This window comes from Lycium ferocissimum, chromosome 5 (genome assembly GCF_029784015.1).
Source record: "Lycium ferocissimum isolate CSIRO_LF1 chromosome 5, AGI_CSIRO_Lferr_CH_V1, whole genome shotgun sequence".
Lineage (NCBI taxonomy): Eukaryota > Viridiplantae > Streptophyta > Magnoliopsida > Solanales > Solanaceae > Lycium > Lycium ferocissimum.
The window spans coordinates 20,079,793-20,101,530 of record NC_081346.1 but is presented as its reverse complement, the minus strand read 5'-3'; the positions used below and the strand labels follow the sequence as shown (position 1 = coordinate 20,101,530).

At 33.4% G+C, this 21,738-nt stretch overlaps 2 protein-coding genes across 3 annotated transcripts; one reads left to right on the top strand and one right to left on the bottom strand.

Annotated features, from left to right (window-relative positions):
- The first annotated feature begins 7,443 nt into the window (after positions 1-7,443).
- Positions 7,444-9,486, top strand: LOC132056420 (uncharacterized). 2 transcript variants are annotated; one of them, XM_059448613.1, is made up of 2 exons: positions 7,444-9,036; positions 9,123-9,486. In XM_059448613.1, the coding sequence occupies exons 1-2, from the start codon at positions 8,420-8,422 to the stop codon at positions 9,124-9,126; spliced, it is 621 nt and encodes a 206-aa protein (XP_059304596.1). In that variant the 5' UTR covers positions 7,444-8,419; the 3' UTR covers positions 9,127-9,486. The 2 variants fall into 2 exon arrangements, with proteins under 2 accessions (XP_059304596.1, XP_059304595.1); XM_059448612.1 differs by having other exon boundaries at positions 7,444-9,486.
- Positions 9,487-12,570: 3,084 nt separating this feature from the next.
- LOC132056419 (CLP protease regulatory subunit CLPX1, mitochondrial) lies at positions 12,571-21,096 on the bottom strand. The gene is made up of 15 exons (XM_059448611.1): positions 20,191-21,096; positions 19,943-20,004; positions 19,651-19,751; positions 18,929-19,008; positions 17,817-17,867; positions 17,107-17,181; positions 16,925-17,002; positions 15,871-15,927; positions 15,314-15,384; positions 15,127-15,226; positions 14,364-14,468; positions 14,075-14,137; positions 13,783-13,905; positions 12,849-13,004; positions 12,571-12,748 (listed from the first exon to the last, which is right to left on the bottom strand). Exons 1-15 carry the CDS (start codon positions 20,707-20,709, stop codon positions 12,680-12,682), a joined length of 1,710 nt encoding a protein of 569 aa, XP_059304594.1. The 5' UTR covers positions 20,710-21,096; the 3' UTR covers positions 12,571-12,679.
- Between the last annotated feature and the right edge of the window lie 642 nt (positions 21,097-21,738).

The following is a 21,738-nucleotide window of genomic DNA, read 5'->3' as shown; positions in this document are numbered from 1 at the left end:
TTACACAAATTATAGGTTAAATTCCTTAATTAAAATAGTTAACCCTCATATTTCTTTAACAAATGAATGATACTTAATAGTTTTTCAACTATAAAAATAAGATGATTGGGTGTAACTCAAATAACAAGTCAAGGTACAGTCAAATTTCTCTATAACAAGATTCATTGTTAAACTTTCTATATATAATCTTTGGGTCCAAAAATAACTTTTTGAGTTCATGTCGGAATATAGAGAATAGTTGTTATACATCTATTACAGCATTGACATTTAAATAATACTTCGTCGTTATAGGCAAAAAAGATGCATAAATCTAATTTTCGTTTTTAATTGTCAAATTCTAAGCTTAATCACACTTGGTATAACGAAGGACAATCGCTTAATGATGAATATATATATATATATATATTCATAAATAATGTATTAAATGATCAAATATTTGGTCAAAATCTCTATGCTTATTGTTGGTAATCATAGATATTCTATTTTTATAAAGATGGTTAATTATTATATTATCAAAAAAAGAAGATAGCTGTTATATGTTGGGGGGGGGGTAATTTTACAAAGAGCGTATTGTAAGAACATATAAAGATTGTTTATTTTGTTATAGGTGAAATGTTGATATTATATAAGAAAATATAACATAAAAAATTGGTTCCAAAAGGAAAAATAATTTGGTTGTTATAAAGAGGTAGTTGTTATATGTGAGTGTCGTTATAGAGAGAAGGGTTCCGCGGGCCCCACATGAACAAGTATTGCATATTTACTATTTGAGAACTATTCTTTTAAAAACTAGTATTAGTATGAGCATAAATAATAATTTATCAAACTCAGATGAAGAAGATTTATTCGAAGTTATCAGGGCTGAAGAAAGTAATGCAAGAACGGATGACAGTGATTTATCTGTTAGATTTTATAAAATGTAATCCAATGACATATATAATGTGTTAAAACATGTTTGTTTATCAACATAAAACAGTTGACAGTTCTTTAGTAAAGATTGTTATTTAGAAATTTTACCATCATATAATTCATAAAATATTTCATATCAAAATATATTTATAGAAAAGGTTATGCAAAACTGATTTAGCGTGAAACTTTTAACATAAATATCAAATATGTATCACCCATAACATATTCCGTATCCAGTTGATTTATAAGTAAATTTTATCAAATCCGATCTAACGTGAGAAGTTTTACATAAGTATACAAAATCTCATATGTTGAACTTTCTATATATAATACTATAATGGTATTGATATAATACACTAATATAGTGTGAGTTTATTTTTACAAAAAATATATAAAATACAATGAGTTCATTTTCAAATTGGTCGGAATATGAAGAAGAAGATATAACATTTCGTGTGGAAATCCTTCTTTATACATGAATAAGTATGAGGGTTTCGGTGAGGAGGAGCATGCGGAGTGGGATGGGGAGGAGGATAGGGAGGATGATCTGTCATGCAGTGCAAGTCTCAACTGGTAATAATTCAAGAGTGTCCAATAGATTTTATACGTATTATACATACCGCAAGGGGGTATGATTACATTTCACATGAAATATGGTATTATTTTGGGATACAAAACACATTCAACGTGAGACTTTTCATGGTGGCTTTACGCGACAACAAGTGAGATCATATCATTATTATATAAGGGAAAACTTTTCTCTAATAAAAAATCGTAATATCAATTTCGACTTTATTGGTGTTTATGGAAGCCCAACATTTGACCTACATATAGAGTCTTTACGGTTGCGGACAGTCGATGCATGGCTTATGATGGGGGATTTTAATCTATCCCTTGAAAAAAAGATAGAACCATCCCCTCTCCATACATCAAAGATAATCTTAACCAGCTGGAAACTCTTATAGTAAAAGTAATCCACGAATGTTATCTAAGTTAGATAGAGTAGTATCTAGTCTAGCATTGTAACTTTCTGTTTTCCTCAAATTAATTATCTTTATAATAGTTCACCTATTTTATTTTTGGAAAAGTAAAATATACACCGTTATTTTTGGAGTCTTTTTTCATTAGTATTACTTACGTTTGTCTTTTCTTTATTTAGGTATTCAATTCATTTAAGTTTAGGACTTACCAAAATTGCCGTAGGCGTAGGAAAAGAAACAGGTTAAAGGTTTCAGTAATCAATATACTACTTAGGTTTACAATTCTTTGTTCCTAATAGAACTCTTCTATATTCTATATAAAAACAAGAGAACGTATAGATTGAATTTTCTGTCTTAGATAGATATGGTTTTCTTGATGTTTAACTTACACAACTTTTTATTTTTTATGTCAAAAAAATATACTGATAATATTTTATTTTCTTTCTGCGTTGTTTGTACAGGGATTTTGAAGATCATTAATGAGGATGACAATGAAAATTCAATATGACAGAACAAATTCTTGTGGCCAAGCAATGAACTAGCCTTTGACCTCATTGATACACTGAATTGATGGGATAATCACTTTTTTTTTTGTTTTACTTTTCGTCTACCTATTTGATATGTGAAAATTGTACAAATTTATTTGAATATAGGTCATGTTATATTAATTAATTTGATCGAGTTTTGATTATGCATCTGGATTTTTTTCTTACCCAATGCAGGTTCCTCAAAATAATTTACCTTGGTGTGCTATCTTTTAATTCAAGGTAATTTTAGTTTCATTGGACATTTATTTCAATTTTTGGAAAGTAAAATATACACCGTTATTTTTGGAGTCTTTTTCAATATTTTATCTTTTGAGAAATTCTTATACAGTTTTTCAATCAATTCTTTTGGCGAACTCTTCTATATTCTATTACAAGTTATTGTTGCCTGTAGAGATAGTGCAACATTGTCTTTTCTCAAATAATGAAGCATTGCTTTGACGTTATGTTAAAAGAGAGTACCATATAGTAAAATAATAAATATTGTGACTGTTGTTAGTCTTTTTCTCCTAAATTTATAAGCAATCAAAGTTTTGTACAAAACTTTGATTCTTGGTGTTATGTTAAAAGAGAGTACCATGTATTCTTGGTGTTAGGTAATCTTTTTTTCCCTTAATTCTACCACATGTGAAAATTATCATAAGTTTATGTGATGATTCTCTCTCTCTCTCTCTCTCTCTCTCTCTCTCTATTTTTTCAGTAATTAATTATATGATTTTTTATGTTGGAAAAATCTAAATAGCATATAACAGTTGGCACTGAGATATGTGAATACGTCGGTAACTTACAATTTCTCTTCTTATTCTTCTTCGGTAACTTACAATTTCTCTTCTTATTTAGAACACCTTCGGTTCATGCTCTCGTATATTTATGTGTACTTATTCAGCTGAACTCAAAATTAATATGGAACATAACACCTCCAAGAGTGTTTGTCCTATCCTCTACGTGATCTAAGTTAGAAATATTCTATTAATTATATACATATATAAGATTACAAAAGTCACATGTTTGAAGAAAAGTCACGGTAAAGGTATAAAGAATCAAGACTGCTAGGCACATATGTTTGTTTATTTGTATCTTTACAGGGTCCTAACTTTGTTGTCTAATTTTAGTCATTTTTTGTATAAGTATGGCCTGCGTTGTTGTTATAATTTAGATATCTTTTACGAATGTTTTTATGAAACTTATAATCCACTATATTTTGTGTTAATATATTTCTTCTAATATAGAATGTTGTGGTAGTAGGATTGATTTTATTTTTTCAAAATAAAGTTTCTGTGTTTAAGAAAACTTTGATTTTCTTTGCATATATTATTCACAACTATTGTATGAAAAGTTGCATGTTAGATCAAGGACGGAGCCACATAGCTACAGGTTCGACATGATCTTGAGAACAAGATGACAAAGCATTTTTCGATGTTGGACGAGGTAAATTGCTTGTAATATCTTTAGATACATGTTGTATCACCGATCTGTTAGCCAGGTTTGGCCCTTCTAAGTGTCGGCATGAGCATATAGGGAAACACACGAAGCATTGGGAAGGTTCCAATACATAGGAGTCATGCACCGGCCGCCACAGATCCTCATTTTACAAATATAATCTTGAATATATTGTGTAAGTATATGTTTGTTGTGTTTTGACAACGATCTATGATTGTAGCAGTGATTTTATTTAATTAAATTTTAGCCCTTGTGTTGATCTTTATAGATTTAACCTTCTCTTGGTCGAAAATCATGCACGTATGTCAAAATGAGCGAGGAATTAAACAAATCTGAAATATTAATCAAAGTTTTGCCTTTTACAAATGTTTCCTTTGTAATCGTAATATATAGATGTAATTTTGGATAGAAAATAAATAAATTGAGGGTCAATTCCTTCCATTAAGCTGATTAAACTTAAGTAACGAATGCACAAAATTATAAAATATTAAAGAAAAGACTAAAAGGAAAACTCCAATTAAATTGTCTACTCCTGCTTTCTCTCCTTAAATCCATCCACATTCTGCTAGGAAGAATTCAACAAAAATTGAAATTCTGTTATATATTTGTCTTAGGAATATTTTCTGATAATTAATTTTGAAAATATTATTTTATGTTATTCACAGTTTGATCTTTTTAATTAACTAGTCTATATGAACGTGCTTTGCACGTTAATCCATGTCAACCATAACAGATGTTAGGTATTGTTGTTTGAAATTACATACGTACTATTTATTTCATGAGGTACAAAAATATTATTTAGTTGTAGCCACTTAATACTTCTCAAACGTGCAGTTGCGTGTTATTTACAGTAAATCTCAGTCAAACTAAAAAATTATTAGATAACATTGTTTGTAGTTATATAAATTTATTTTGTGAGTTACAAAATGTTACCATAGTATATGATTTAGGATTGTACCTACGTTATACTTCGTTGAAATTGATGTTCTCAGTATTTATTTTTTTCTTCTTTTTCCTCATATAGAAAACATGTCACGACTAAGATAATACAATATTAGAGAATAAGTGACCGTATATTTGTTTATTGTCATTTACAAATACAAAGATGTTGAAAATCATTACTAAACAAAATTACATTACAAGAATATCAATCAATTTTAAAAATATTTAGTTAATAACTTAAAAATAAAGTGATCACTAAAATAAGGTATAATAATATTTTCTATTAAAAATTCAAGTAATACATAAAAAAAAAAATACATCCAACCAATCCATAAATAAATATAAATATCAATTCAAGAATTAGCACCTCATGAAAAATAAGTTAACATAATTAATAAACCACAAAAAATAGATATAGGGAAAAGAAACTCATACCATATCCTACACAATGCAGATTATCAAATTTGTAAAATAACTAAACAAATAAAAATTGATTTGCTAGTAGTCTCTATATATGTTTTACGAATTGCGTACCTAAAATATAAACCTTCAACTGCAATTTTTCTTCTTCTTAATTTCCAAATATTTAAGAACTCCCTTCCATCTCTTTTAACCTATTAAAAATAGAAACTTAAATAATTAGTTCCTTAAACGTACCTTAATTTCTCCAAAAGGAGTAATTAATTTAATGATATTTTATTATTAATTGAATTCAAAGTCCCAAATATTGGATAAAATATTTAAGATTATAATTTTATTCAACGTTTAATTTACTCATTGTCTTGAAATTAATACGTTAATTTAGTTTAACGACATAAAGTAATCTAAAAATACCTAACCCTATCAAATTATGGTCTAATAATTACCTAATCATTTTATTCGTTAGACTTCAAATTCTAACCTGCACAAATAACTTTCAATCACACACTTACTCCAAGGAAAATAAGGACATCCGTTTGATACTTCCTAATTTGAATGTGATAGCAACTCTTTAACTAATTTGATTCAAAATCGAAAATTAGAAGTAGTATTACTTTAAACTCTAGTTTTAGTTGTGACACTTTATATTTACCAAACTAGTCAATAGAAATATAGTAGAATTAGACTAAAAGGGTTATAAAAGTCATTTAATATTTAAACGCTATTTTGGCCTACCAACATTTATATTCATGCTTTTAAAATAATTATAAACGTGCAATTGCACGTTATTTCAAGTCAATCTCAACCATATTAAAAGATATTAGATTATATTATTTGTAATTATATATATTTATTTAATGAGTTATAAAAATATTACTATAGTATAAGATTGTATCTACTTAATACTTCTTTGAAATTGATGTTGCCGGTATTTACCTTTTTCTTCTTTTTACTCGTATAGAAAACGTGTTACAACTAAAATAATTCAATATTAAAGAGTAAGTAACCATAAAGCCGACACGTGACAACCACTGTCTAGATATTAATTAAAATTAGATAATTCACTTGTCTGTGACCTTATTTTATAAATTCAATTGTTAATCTTCAATCTAGATTTTAGGTTAAACATTCCGATAATATTTGCCATAAAAAACTAAACACAAATATTTCTAATCTTAGATTATCTTTTAATCTGGTGAATATCAAGGACATGAGATATATCAAAGTTCTTAATTATAAAAATAAAAAAAAAAAAAAAAATAAAAAAAGGAAAAAACTCCTAACGTCGATTCTTCATTGACTTATTTAATACACTATGTTGTCTTTAATAGAAGTCACATGGGTATAGAACTACTATCCTACCTATTACGTTCTAGCATATTTATTTGCTAATCATTCTCAACATGTTAGTCTTGGACCCTATCTCTATATTTTAACTTGGACTCTATAAATGAAATATTTTTACTTTTTTGTTCATTAACGTTATAGAGATAATTTAATTAATAAAGAGTATAAAGATCAACCAACATTATTATTCATTTTACTCAATCAAAATAGTAGTAGTAGTAGTACCCTGTTTTGATATACCCAGTTTTGAATATATACATCATAGGGGGTGTAATAGGAATTCCATAATATAGGAGGTGTAAGTGTTTAATTTTAAAATATAGGGGATACGGAACTGAGTCATGTTACATTGGTGTTTAATAGTGTAATTAGTCCTTAAATTTTCAACTTTGAAAATTTGTAGAAAATAATAGAATTGTTTGGCTCCTTCGTTTTCTAAATCAATTCATACAATAGGCTCATATCAAATTAAAATGTACGGTTCAAATTGAAAAAGGATGGGAAATCAATTTTTCAGTCTACTATCGTCTTTGATGTCCATAAACAAATAGGATTATATCCTATATCATGCATGTTAGAAGTAAAATTTGAAGGATTGCATAGGCGGTGTTTGATTAAGATTAGAAGTTTATGCGAATTCATATTAGGAGAAGTTATTAAATTTACAATTTTATCCATTATAGAATTATTTTATTAAGATTCAATTTATCTTTAAAGGGTATAAAAGTCGTTCAATATTTGAAGAATATTTCGGTCTACCAACATTTATATTCATGCTTTTAAAATAATATAGATATAGATTAAGAAAGTGGTCGGGAAACAATGGAAGTACTGCATGTCAATTTGTCTTTTTCGTCGGCATCGAGGGGACTGGTGGTGGAATGGAGAAGTTCAAGGGAAGGTGGAAGCAAAGAAGGTGGCGTATGCAAAGTTGATAGAAAGCAAGGATGAGGTGGAGAAGTGGACGAATAGGGAACTTTATAAGATGGCGAGGAAGGAGGCGAAGTTGGCGGTTTCGATGGCAAAAACGGCAGCTTTTGAACGCCTTTATCGAACTAGAGGAGAAAGGCGGGGATCGAGAAATTGTTCAGGCTAGCCAAGGCGAGGGAGAGAAAGGCACGTGATGTGGATCAAGTGAAGTGTATCAAGGAAGAGCATGACAAAGTATTGGTAGAGGAGACTCTCATTAAACGGAGATGGCAGTCATACTTCCACAAACTCTTGAATGAAGAAGGGGACATAGACATTGTGTTGGGAGATTTAGAACATATAGAAAGGCGTCACGATTTTGGGTATTGCAGAAGTATTAAGTTTGAGAAGGTTAAGGGTGTTGTTCGTAGGATGCACAAGGGAAGAGCGACCGGACCTGACGAGATTCCTGGGGAATTTTGGAAGAGCGCAGGCTCGGTAGGTTTGGAGTGGCTGACTAGGTTGTTTAATGTCATCTTTAAGACGGCAATGATGCCTGAAGAATGGAGATCGAATGTAATGATCCCTCTATACAAGAACAAGGGAGATATCTAGAGTTGCAACAACTATAGAGGTATCAAACTGCTAAGCCAAACTATGAAAATGTGGGAAAGGGTGGTGGAGATGAGGGTGAGGAGAAGCGTGTCTATTTCAGAGAACCAGTTCGGATTCATACCGGGACGCTCAACTACAGAAGCCATCCATCTTGTAAGGAGACTGGTGGAGCAGTATAGGGAGAGGAAGAGGGACTTACACATGGTATTCATCGACCTAGAAAAGGCTTACGACAAAGTTCCAAGAGAGATCCTATAGAGATGCTTGGAGGCTAAAGGTGTACCTTTGGCGTACATTAGGGTGATCAAAGACATGTATGAGGGAGCCAAAACCAGGGTAAGGACAGTAGGAGGAGACTCAGAGCACTTCCCAATTGTGATGGGGTTGTATCAGGGATCAACTCTTAGTCCGTTTCTATTTGCCTTGGTGATGGGTGGATTGACGCGGCAAATTCAAAGTGAGGTGCCATGGTGTATGCTTTTCACGAATGACATAGTCCTGATCAACGAGACTCGAAGCGGAGTTAACGCTAAATTGGAAGGTTGGAGACATACCTTGGAGTCTAAAGGGTTTAAGCTGAGTAGGACCAAGACTGAGTACTTGGAGTGCAAGTTCAATGAAGCACCTCAGGATGTTGGCGTGGGAGTGAGGCTTGGTACCCAGGCCATCCAGAAGAAAAGCAGCTTCAAGTATTTTGGGTCTATCATGCAAGGCAGAAAGGAGATTGACGATGATATCAGACATCGTATTGGGGCAGGGTGGATGAAATGGAGGCTCGCTTCCGGGGTGCTATGTGACAAGAAGGTGCCACCACAACTTAAGGGCAAGTTTTACAAAGTAGTGGTTAGACCGACTATGTTGTATGGGGCGGAGTGTTGGCCAGTTAAGATCTCTCATGTTCAAAAGATGAAAGTTGCCGAGATGAGAATGTTGAGATAGATGTGTGGGCACACCAGGAGTGACAGGATTAGGAATGAGGCTATTCGGGACAAGGTGGGAGTGGCCTCGGTAGAAGATAAGATGCGGGAAGCGAGACTGAGATGGTTTGGGCATGTGAAAAAGAGAGACGCAGATGCCCCAGTGCGGAGGTGTGAGAGGTTGGCTATGGATGGTTTCAGAAGAGGTAGGGGTAAGCCGAAAAAGTATTGGGAAGAGGTGATTAGACAGGACATGGCGCAGTTACAGCTTACCGAGGACATGACCTTAGATAGGAGGGCTTGGAGGACCCAGATTAGGGTAGAAAGCTAGTAGATAGTCTCGTTATCCTTCCTTATTAGTAGGCGCATTATCGCAGTATAATTTTTCGTGCTCTGATTTCTGCTATTATCTATTATTTCCTGTACTTTGATTACCCTATTTTATCTGTGTCGCTTTTGTTATTTTCATTTCCGTATCGCTTTGAATTTCTTAGCCTTATCTGACCTCTTTTTGTGCTTTTTATTGAGCCGAGGGTCTTTCGAAATGTAGTCTTACCTTGGTAGGAATAAGGTCTGCGTACACTCTACCCTCCCCAGACCCTACGTTGTGGGATTTCACTGGGTTGTTGTTGTTGTTGTTGTTGTATTCAGTATATTGTGCACTAGCGCGGGCTAAGTCTAAATAATGATATTTTAATAATTAGTTTTTTTATTATTGCTTTTATTCCAACAAATGAGAACTCTATATATACTTCTATATATTAAGTTATGTGTTGTAAAATATTAAGGTAATATTAGTTATAAGGGAGGATATAAAAAATACATTATTCCTTGATGTTGCGAACAAATAATTAAAATTTTGAATTAATTATTTAGCAAAAGAATTCTATTTTATTCTTTTTCAAATTCCTCACATTAGTAAATTTATTTTTCAAATTGACAAAACTCTTAAGTATATAAATTTGTTAAATAAAAAAAATAGTGGTGAGTGAAATTAGAAATAAAGCAAATCCGGTTACAGTATAGTGTTAAATGTTAATTTGGTAAAATGTAAATATAATGTACAAGGTTAAAATAGTAGAAAATGAAATATATTCTAAATTAATTATCATTTATTTTTTGTTACACTTAATTCTAACAAGTGAAACTCTCATTATATGTTTAAGTTATAAATATCAACTGAAAGTTAAACAATAAAATTCGTCTTATAATCCTATTTAACGACGGATTAACAATCAAAAAAATGAAAAAAAAAAATAGCTGCGAGCAATTTACCGACAGGTTAACGACAAAAGTCGTAGCTGAATTTAATTTGTTCTGTAGTGTTTGTTGTCAAATGATGCACACACTTTGGTCATGCGAAAAGCGCGTCTAATAAAATATATTCTAAATGAATTGTCATTTTTAAATATGAATATGAAGCGACGGAAAGTTGAACAGTAGAATTTAATGCTAATCCTATTCATGGACAGATTAGTAATGAATTATCGAAAAATTGTTAGCTACGAGTAATTTAGTAACGGATTATCGACGAAGTTCTTAGCGAAGTCTAATTTCCTTTTCATGTTTTTGTCTAATAACATAGTGCTTTGATCACGCGCAAAGTGCATATACTAAACTAATTTCTTTTGAAAATACATAGCCGAATTGTACATTTTCACTTGTCATTGGTCTTTTGTCCTATGTTTCAAAATTTTCATATTTTATTATTTCATTATTTGAAAGTAATTTTATTTTTATTCATGGAGGAGTTACATTTTAATTATAATCCTGATAAAGTTTATTGATTATTTGCTTATAGGGAGATAAAATGAATAATATGATAGTAATATTGTTTTAAGTAATTGTGATTTTCTTATTGTTTGAAAGTTAAGATGTTAGAGTTAATTTACATCTCATACTAGCTTTTATTTCATTGTATTGTTTATACTTATAAAATTATGTTATATATAATTACGAGTTGTAAGTGACGTATAATGAATTGCTTTGATTAATTTTTTGTGAGGATCAAGCGCGCCTACACACACACACATATAGAGAGAGGATCAAGCGTGCGGGCGCGTCACACACATATATATATATATTTCATTTATTTACAGTTTTCTTTTATTTCATATGTAATGTATCTATTTAAAAATATTTATTGTAATTATACTGTTTTATGAAATATTAAAAGTTAAATATCCATGGGACTTACGCCCCGCATTTTAAAACACTGATGATTGCTCTATGGTCTTGCACCAAACGTCTTTCACAGAATACTAGATTCTTCTCTTATGTCTAACATTATCCCTAACAATTTCTTCTTGATTCATGATTCAAAACTTAGTGAATAATAGGCTTGCTCCTCTATCTTCTCCATTTAAATATCATAGTTTTATCAGTCACAAAGTTCAAACCCGTAACGTAACACCTAACCTACACATCAAGCGTTGCACTTGTAAAATTGAATAGTAATTACATAATCGACAACGAAACAATTTATTCGGGTTATGTATCACAAGCTAACTTTTTATTTTCTGGGTATTCTACAAAGTTTTATCTAAAAAGGGTCATTTTGGGTGATGGAAGGTATTTGGACGAAGAAACGTTTAAGTTACTGGCAGCAAAGGAACATGAAAAGAAACAATAATTAGTGCACGAGGTGGTTCAATAATAGTCACTCAGATGATGCAATTGCTTGCACCTTTTGCCTTCTGGACAAGGCCTCTCTCACCTTTGCGTGCCGACTTCCCATACTTTAATAAAAAAGAAACCTTATGGTTCAAACAAATGCCAGAATGCACCAAACGTATCATTTTATACACCTCATCACTCTGTCCAAATAAAGGTCCCCACCAAATTGTCATTATTCTTTTCTCTAAGGATGGTATCTTACTACGCTCGAATATTTCACTAAATACCTACTAACCTTCTATACTCAATGAATCTGCTTATCAAGACTTCGCCAGATGAAAAGTAACCTGACATTTTTTTTCACTGTATAGGGATTTAAACTTTGGTGTCTCTTGATTCACCCGCTTTATTTACTGCTAGACCATATCTTGGTGCCCATTGAGAACTAGGTGTCTACTACATAAAGGACCAGATATCATAGCCCAAGCAAACACGAAAAAAAAATCACAAATAGCCACTTTTCAGCTCCTTGTAATTGAAAAATAGCCACCATCCTGAAGTTTAAGAATGCCAGGATAATAACCTTGGAGTTTCACTTGTGGAATTTGAAACTCCAAAACACTGGTTATTTTTCAAAGTTGGGACCAAAAAGTGGCTAGTGAGACTATTTCTACCGAAAATACCTAAAGAGGCCCATTTAGAGAAACAATGTTCCAAACGCTATGATATATAAGGAACCATAGAAAAGAATGAGAAGACTTCCTTAGTCCTAACCCTTTCCAAAGCATGACTAGAACATGAGAGCCAAGAGGAAAGTTGAGACGGGTGGTTCTTTCTAACTACAGAATTATTATTATTTTTAATCAATAACTTCAGAATTATAGCTTGAGTAGATCTAAGAATAAATAGCCAAAAAAAATAAAAATAAAAAATAAAAAATTGCAGTATGAAACCACATTAGAGCTTATTAAATAACACTGCTTATAAGAAGTTAGATTAATGTACACAAGTGAGACCAGAAATACACCTCACACAACATTTACAAAGCAACAATGGAAGGAAGCTCTTGTTCCGCCTCCTGGTCTCCATCAGATCCCTCCATGTTTGTCTGCAGTAATGCAATATGAAAAACGTTCGTTAGTCGTACAATTCGACACAGTATTTGCAATAAAACATCAAATATTAGATCATGCCAGGTTAAACTTCACCTCAGAATCCTTTGATCTATTCTGTGAAAAGTAGCGGTCAAATGCACCCTTGCCATAAAGGATTTTACCACCACAACCTCGCGCCTCAGTTCCTACAGACTCCTCATCGACTACAACGGCATCTATTACATCATCGCCTGTTCTGACATCAGGAATCTGCAAGACATACAAATCAGAAACATACTAGCAGAAGGAATGACAAAAAGAAATAAAGGGACAAATTGGTTTTGAGGGACTCGGGCTACAGCTTATTTAGAATGCATCTCCCAAGGCTATTTATTTTATATTTTGTTTAATGGTCCTCCAGCTTTTAATTAACTGTTTTTTGTTTATTAGTTACTCCCTCTGTCCCAATTTATGTGATACAATTTCCTTTTTAGTCAGTCCCAAAAAGAATGAGACATTTCTATATTTAATAACAATTTAACTGTAAACTTCTCATTTTACCCTTAATGAGAATATTTATAGCCACACAAATATCTATGGCTTATTTAGACCACAAGTTTTAAAATCTTCCTTTCATTCTTAAATTCCGTGTACAGACAAACAACATCACATAAAACTTTCATAGTATAACTAGTGAAAACCAACAAGTATTTGCCATCAACTCAGTACATACTTTATAATATTGTGCACAGAGTTCAACCTGCATGTTCTAAGCACAATTATAGACACATTCAGAATTTGGGATAAACATCATAGCCTGATAAATTTTCGTTTAAACATTACGTTCAGCAGATCATCCCCGGTCAAAGAGTACAGTAAAACGAATCCATAATTGAATACGATCATGTAAGCTGTGTTGTTTACATAATGAACTAATTCATTTCCAGGTCAGCATAACAACTACAGAACGCATATTCTAAACAGTTCTCACTAGACGCTGTAGGTCCACGGAGAAAAAGAAGACGGGAAAAAAAAGCTTACTACATACCTCATACATAGCATCCATCAAAATGTTCTCCAATATGGATCGCAATCCACGAGCACCAGTATTTTTAGATATTGCTTTCCTAGCTATCAATCTTAATGCATCTTCAGCGAAATGCAGCTTTACCTGAGAAAGAAGTCTCCAAGTATGAGAGAAGTAACATTCTGATAAAATCAAAAGGAACCTAGAAAAGCTTCAACCTGTTCCGTGCCCAAGTCAGAGAGAGTCTAAAAAGGATAAAAGGATGCATCTTTCTGCATAGCCGAAAAAGATCCTAAGAGAGGCAAACACTCACCCCGTTCATTTGGAACATCTTTTTGTACTGCTTCCCTAACGCATTTTTTGGCTCAGTTAGAACCTGCAAACAACCAAAACAGTGAGAAGAGAAAAATCTATCTAAATTTGGCATACAGTCTCATATTCTAGATGGAAGTCTGAAAGACTAAACCCAATGGCATAACTAATGTACAACAATTTCCACCTTATTCATGCGAAAGAAGACCCAGCTTTCCATACAAATCATAATAATGTGCACAAGGCAAATAGTGCTAAAGAACCAAGTTACGGCAAACATTAGTCATTACCTGCACAAGTTGATCCTCAGTTAAAGCTGACAAACTAACAAGGATGGGGAACCGCCCGACAAACTCAGGTATCAGACCATAAGATATTAGGTCACTGCTTTCAACCTGCATAACAGGAGAATTACGTACTATGATTAGTAAATACTTCAAAACCATACCGAAAAAGGGAAAAAAAAAGTATATAAAGAGCAAAATCGGTCATAGAACTATCCATATTTCAAAAAATAAAACTTATTTAGAAAATACATGAAGTACTATATGGGGTCAGAACTTTTTCCATATTAAAGTGACAAAATAGTACATTTAAAGATCTCAGTCAAATATCACTTTATTTAACTGACATGACGTAAAAAAAAAAAAATAGGTCAACCACTTTGGGCCAGAGGAAGTAAAGAAACGCAAGCACATACAACTCTGCATCTGCTCAAACTACAAATGCAGGGAAAACAAGAATTCCAGAAAAAGGTGTTGGATGTGCAGAAGAATAATGATAACTAATAGTAATAACACAGTTTCACATCACGGCACATTGGTAGATTACTATCTCAGTTCATCTTGTCGCATACATTTGACTTCATCTGATGCACATGTAACTAATTTCATTGGCCAGTAAGCACAGCAATTCATAGACATCAGTTTCTCAATGCAGATAATATGGAGCTACATACGATCATGCAAAATACATCCACAATCAAGCTAAAAATACTCTTAGTGTATGTAGTCTGGAAGATCTGCTAAGCTGCAAGGGTTCAGAAGAACTTACTGTCTCCAATAATGATGATGTCACCACAGCACTTGTAACACCACCAGTCCTCATGTTTGTGCGAACTGGTGCACCAAACCCTATAGAAGAATCTTGGCGCCTGAAAACATCAAGAAGTATATCAGGAATAAGGTGAATATCAGACTAAAGGAAAGAGCTAATAACTATGCTGCGGAAGTACTAAGACCTTTCTGAGATTGTTTTCTCCAAGTCAATGAAGGCACCACCGCATATGAAGAGAATATCTTTGGTATCAATCTGTAATGACATAAACAATTAGGCTATGAGAAACAGTAAAACCTAGCCTACCAAACAAAAAAGGGTGGGTCATCCAACGATATGAAATGCGCAGAGTTAACAAATAACTAAATAGATAAACTTGGACAAAAGAATTAGTCACACATCTCTTAACTTGTTATTCCAGAACAACTATCTTTCACCCGCTAACAGAAGGCTAAATAAAACAGTTACTATACCTCAGTTATGAAATCCGTAATAATACAAAGGTAAAGTACTTCATCCTAAAGCCGAGCTCATAAGCACATCAAATTATCTTAGTTTGGTACAAATCCCTATCCATTTGAAGACATCCATGTAAAATGTTAAGACTTCAGAGCCAAGAAATAAAACATTTTTGCTTCCAGCACACTCCAAATTCTTCTTTTTTTGATTGGCACACTCCAAATTCTTCTTGATTGTTGAATAAATATCTTAATCCCAAAATGAAATGCTTTTGTAACCTACCTGGATATTATCCCCTCTAGGGTGCTTCCGAGCTCCCTTCTCTGGCACATTCACAATCTGCAACAGAAAGCTAATTATAGTAACAAACAAATGATGTAACCATTCATTTTTTCGATCATTACAACTGAACTATAGAGCAAACCATGATCCGTTATAGCAAGTCTACTCAATAAAATAGTCAGGCCATTCTTTGATCACAACAATTGTTTCACACATCCGGAGATAATATATGAAATGTGAAAATGGAAAGGAAAAAAGAAAAAGAAACCAAACCATTCCTTCCTTTTCCAAATGCTTTGGACACACACAAGATTCAAGTAATTCTAATAATTATCTTCAGAATAGAGAAGAAAGAGGAATGAATATTACAAGAGGAAACCACCACTTCTGGAGTAAAACTAGCAGAAAGGGCAAAAGGACTCACAATTAGCACATGCAGACTGTTGCGGAAAACAAAAAAGGACAAGAAACAAGTATCGAGGCCGCCAGCAAGATAAAAGTTACCCCCTCCATTCCATAATAAGTGACTTTTTAGGCTTATGCACACCCCTTAAGAAAGTGCTCACTCCTAAAAAATTAGGAGTGTTTGTACTAACTTACCCCTAATTAAATGCCTAGAAAAAGAAAAGCTTAATGATTCTTGATTGTGTAAATAAGGGTCATTTTGGAAGAAGAAGATCAATTTCTTCTTGAAATCCTAAAGCACCACTTATTTTGAAACTAAATGAAAAGCCTAAAAAGTCACTTATTATGGAATGGAGGGAGTATTTCATAGTTGATGAGCCACATTCAGACAGTCAGTGGGATCTAAAAGATAGCAGCTACATAGTTCAGCAAGATAAAGCAACCAACTCTAAGACTCCAACTCTCAAGTGATCCTTCCATAACAGCCTGTTTATTGTCATATACAAAAGCTATGTGTGTAGTAATGTTAATTGGCAGTTAGCAGTCAAAGTTGCTTCTGCATTTGCAACATTAAATAATATCCACATTTGGTAACAGATTGCGGGGATCAATTCACCATTAACAAGCAAAAACTAAGCTATACACTTACTGTTCCTTCAAGCATCTTCAACAATGCCTGCTGGACACCCTCTCCCGAGACATCTCTACTAATGTTGAGGCTTTCAGCCTGGAAATATCAGTATAAGAGGAATCAGCTAAACCGACACATGAGAAGTCGCCAGTGAAGTTTAATCTGAAAAGAACATAAAACACTCATAAGTCAACATTAACCTTTTTTGTGATCTTGTCAACTTCATCAATATACACTATGCCTTGCTGAGCAGCTGCTACATTATAGTCAGCAACCTGAAATAAAATCAGACCAGAGTAATTAATTGATAACTCATATCAAGGCTAGAAATCACTGGAAAGGATGCACAACAGTCTTGAGTTCCGATTAAGAAGCAAGAGCATTTCACAGGTAGTAACCACTTTTTTTTTCCTCCATTTGTAAGTTCGCTTGGTTAGATATTGCAGTGATTTCTGGAGAAAATGTGACAATATTGTATGATATGCAGATAATTAGACGCATTCAAACAGAAAAAAAATGATAGAAACGGAAAAGAAAAAGGTTGCAGTTGGTGCTATAGACTTCTGGCCACCTGATTGCTAAGGGACGAAAGATCCTACATCTACTTCTTGTAGTAAGTCTTTTGATAAACAAAGTTCGAAAAACTACGCCAGTAAAATAGAATAAATTAGAACATTTTCTTATATTGAGAGGCTTCATCTGTCACATTCTGCAAAATCATCAGACAAAAAGTAATCTGTATTACATCCCAAAAGCTAGTTTGGAAACATACACATAAGTTGGCAAGGATGATAGGATAGCAAAATTTTTTTTCTTTTTTTCCCCCTAAAGTACTCAAGACAGTTAGGAAAACGAAAATAGGAATAGAACGATATATTAAGATTAGAGACTCAACAGGTTTAGTACTTACAGTGAGGAGCTTATATAGAATAGATTCCACATCTTCCCCAACATATCCTGCCTGCAGACAATAGTATTATCATTGAATGGATTTCTCAAAACAAGTGTTATCGTTAAATGGAAACCCACAGCTTCAGGACTCTTATCTCGGTGACAGCTATTTTTAATGGTAATTTCACCTGATTTTTGCTACTCTACTTCTATGAAAGACTTCAATGATTAAGCTCTGGAAACAGGGTAAGCAAGGAATAGTAAACATGTTCAGACCAAATTAACCTAGCCACCAGGAAATTCTAGTTATTATAGACTTAAATTAACAGTGGCATCTCATTTCATGATGGCCTAAAGTTCGGATATGAAGGGTCATCTGATCTATTCACATCCTTAGGAGTCAATAGTGTTGGAATGATAAATGAGGAACAACCTATTTATTTTTTGTCTTCAGGCTAGTAATAACACTCTGAAAGCTAGACTCATGAAGTTAAATAGTTCCAAAAAGTTGAACTGTGAAATTTGGGTGTAATGGAACAATTTGCCTAATCGTCATGAGATAAGCTATTCTTTATTCTCCATCTTCTTACAAATTCACTTCTTCAACTTCATTTCTCATCGTTTACATTTCAGCTTCTAAGGAGAACCATCACCATGACTTTTTCCCCATGAAAGTTCCTCACATGCACCAATCTACCATATGGTCTTCAATGACGACATTAGTGCTTAAAACACTCTCACTTTCAATAGATGAGACATGTCTCCCGTGTTCTACATTTACACTGGGAAAAAAACCTGCAAAACCAACTCACTTCTAGCTCCAAAAGAGCTGATTCAGATTTCTCACCATACACAGCCTAAACCCAGCCTCAAACAGACTATTTGCAGACGGTTCCCCAGGGGATCTCCAATGTTCAAACTATCTAATACAATATATGTGCAAGAGTAACAAATATACGAGGGGGAAATTATGTATTAAAATATTGAAATAAGAAAGTTGGAATTTAAGGACAGTGTTGACATAATTTACATAGAAGGGGACAAGATCTTGAAAAAGATTGATTCTGTGCAAAGATTATTAAGTTAAGAACTGTTTCCTATCTCTACCAAGGTGACAGGATAAGAGCGTACCTGAGTTAGAGTCGTAGCATCTGCTATTACAAATGGAACATTCACCAATCGAGCTAAGGTCTTGGCAAGTAAGGTCTTTCCTGTCCTTGATATGACACCAAATACTCAAGTGAAAAAGTAATATTTTTAACAATTAAAAAGTAATATTTTTAACAATTAAGTACTGTACATTTAACAATGACAATGACAAATTGACAGTATTGAGCTCTATAAAGTCACCGCCACCCCCCCCCCCCCCCAAAAAAAAGGAAGAAGAGAGGAAGGCAGTCAAGATAAGTTGATGGGCTAAAAGGATAAAACGAATAAACGAGAACGATGAATTCAAATTTCTTTATCATTAGCCGTAAAGCAAAATTCATGTGGACTTTACCCTACCTTATCCGGAAAAAAAAAGAAGCAAAATTCATGTGGACTCACATCGTCGGCCTTAATGTACATAATTAAATCTGAAATTAATTAGCTATCAGTGGCACATGTTTAGCTCTTTGCATAATGAAGCAAACAATGAGCATTATATCACCACTATTACCAAGTAATAAGCACTTCTCGGCATCTTCAGGGAAAAAATTCATAATTACGAAAAAGAAGAAGGCAAGCGAAAGGGAGAAACAGTTTGCTCAGCTGATGAATCTAAAGTTCCAACATGTGAAAAGCATAACCTACAATGTTTTTTTACCACATGTTAGAATTCAAGGAGCACAATGGACCATTAAAAAGATTACCTGAACCTGTTGGCCCCATTAAAAGGATGTTACTCTTCTCAAGCTCCACAGACTCATTGTCTGCTCCATCTGCCTTTTCACTACTCTCATTTCCTGCGGGCCTAGGTTACCACATTTAAACAATAGCATTAGAAAAGTAGCAAAGGTAGCAAATGCCTACATCAGGCATTTCCATCTCTGAGTTCCAATGGCCCAAATAGCTTCATCTTGCATGTCACATGGAAAAAACATAAAGTACACGGAAGGGGGTCGGCGAAAAGAGCATGGAAATTATGCAGTGTTCATAACTAACCACTTATGTGAAGAGTCATTATATATTCTCTTGTAATGATTATATACAGCTACAGACAGAACCTGCAATGACAAATTGAATCACAAAATGATAAAGAAAGTCACTCTAGCAGCACAAAAACAGTCTCTTTCACTAAAATCCCAAGCACCCTTGGACGCAAAATTCATTCTTTTATATTATAATCAACAAAGCAAGCACAAAAACCACAACTTTACTATCTTTATCTATAATTCAAGCATAAAGATTACCTTTTTAGCTCTCTCCTGTCCAATTACAAACTTATCAAGCCCTTTACACAGTTGCTTTGGGGTAGGAAATTGATTACCCAAATTGGATCCACCCCAAGACCCATCTTTTGACCCGGAACCAAACCCACCTCCGGAACCCGACCCGGTACCTTCCCCTTCACCGACCTGAACAAACTTTACACCTGGACGAACCACAATTCCCTCACCAGGTGGTTGCCAAATCTCAGGTGGATCCCCATAGTTACTTGACATACTAAGTTTCTCTTTATTCTTTTTATTTGAGTTCTTGAAATTATCATTACATCTTTCAACAAATTCACCACGAAATGATACAGGCTTAAATAAAGAAGAATTATGACCAGAATTTGAGACCAAATTGTCCCTTTCCCATTTGGTTCTGTTACATAAATGGAAATTGGGCAGACCAGTGTGAAAATCATTGATAATAAAGTATCTAAAGTGGGTAATAGCCATAGAGGCTGTGTGTTTAGCTGATTTTGATCTAAGTGCAGCTGCCATATTGGTTTACTTCAATGAGGAAAAAAACAAGAAAACTGAAATTCTTTAAGGAAAGATTGTTTCTTTATATGTTTGAAGAAGATATGGATGATGATTATGATTTCAAGATTGGAGTTTTGTTGCAAAAGAGGAGACTTATGTGGGGTTTGGGAGATAATCCAAAGACAAACAAGAAGTGAAATTGAGAAATTTTATGTTGTGAGGATTTTTGGGATTTGAGTGTGTTTTGGAGAAGTGAATGAGGATTTTCTAGAGCAGTAGAGAAGTATTAATATCCAAAGAGAGAAAAGAAGGCAAAGAAATGATAGTTGCTTTGGGGAATATCTATTCTTGGCGTATCTGCAACAATGTACATGAAGTGAGGAACGATGTCGTACTGACTCTCTTGATTCCGTGTCACCCCTTTCTCGTTTTTTGTTTGAGTTATTACCCCGGGGGGGGGGGGGGGGGGGGGGGGGGGGGGGGGGGGGGGGTGTGTGTTGGGGTGGGGGGTGCGGGGTTGGAGGGGTTTGGGGGGAACGTAGTTAGGTTCATCTTCATTAGTCATTACTCCCTCGTCTTTGTACGAGGGTGTCTGATTGGATCCGACGTTCAAAAAATAAAGAAAGACTTTTAAATTTATAAAAAAAAATCCCACTATTTGTCTCATTAACTTATTTAAAGATTAGTTCGATTTTTGCAAATTCTTAAAAATTAAAGGCTTCCCATATATTTAAATTGCATCAAAATATTTGAAAATTGAACAAAAATTCTTTTTTCCCCCTTACTTTATACCTTTTTTTTTTTTTTTTTTTTACCTTCAAACAAATACATGACATAAAGTCTCATAATTTTTTAACAACATCCAATATGAACTATAACATTTTCTTCCAAAAAAAAAAGAAAAATAGTTTGGTTCTAGAGACATCAAAATAGATATGCTATATTTATTCTTTTTTTGAGATTTTAATGAGGTTACTTATAAACAAAGATAACTTTCAAATAAATAAAAATAAAGTTTCATACTTTACAAATGTTTGTAGATGTTAA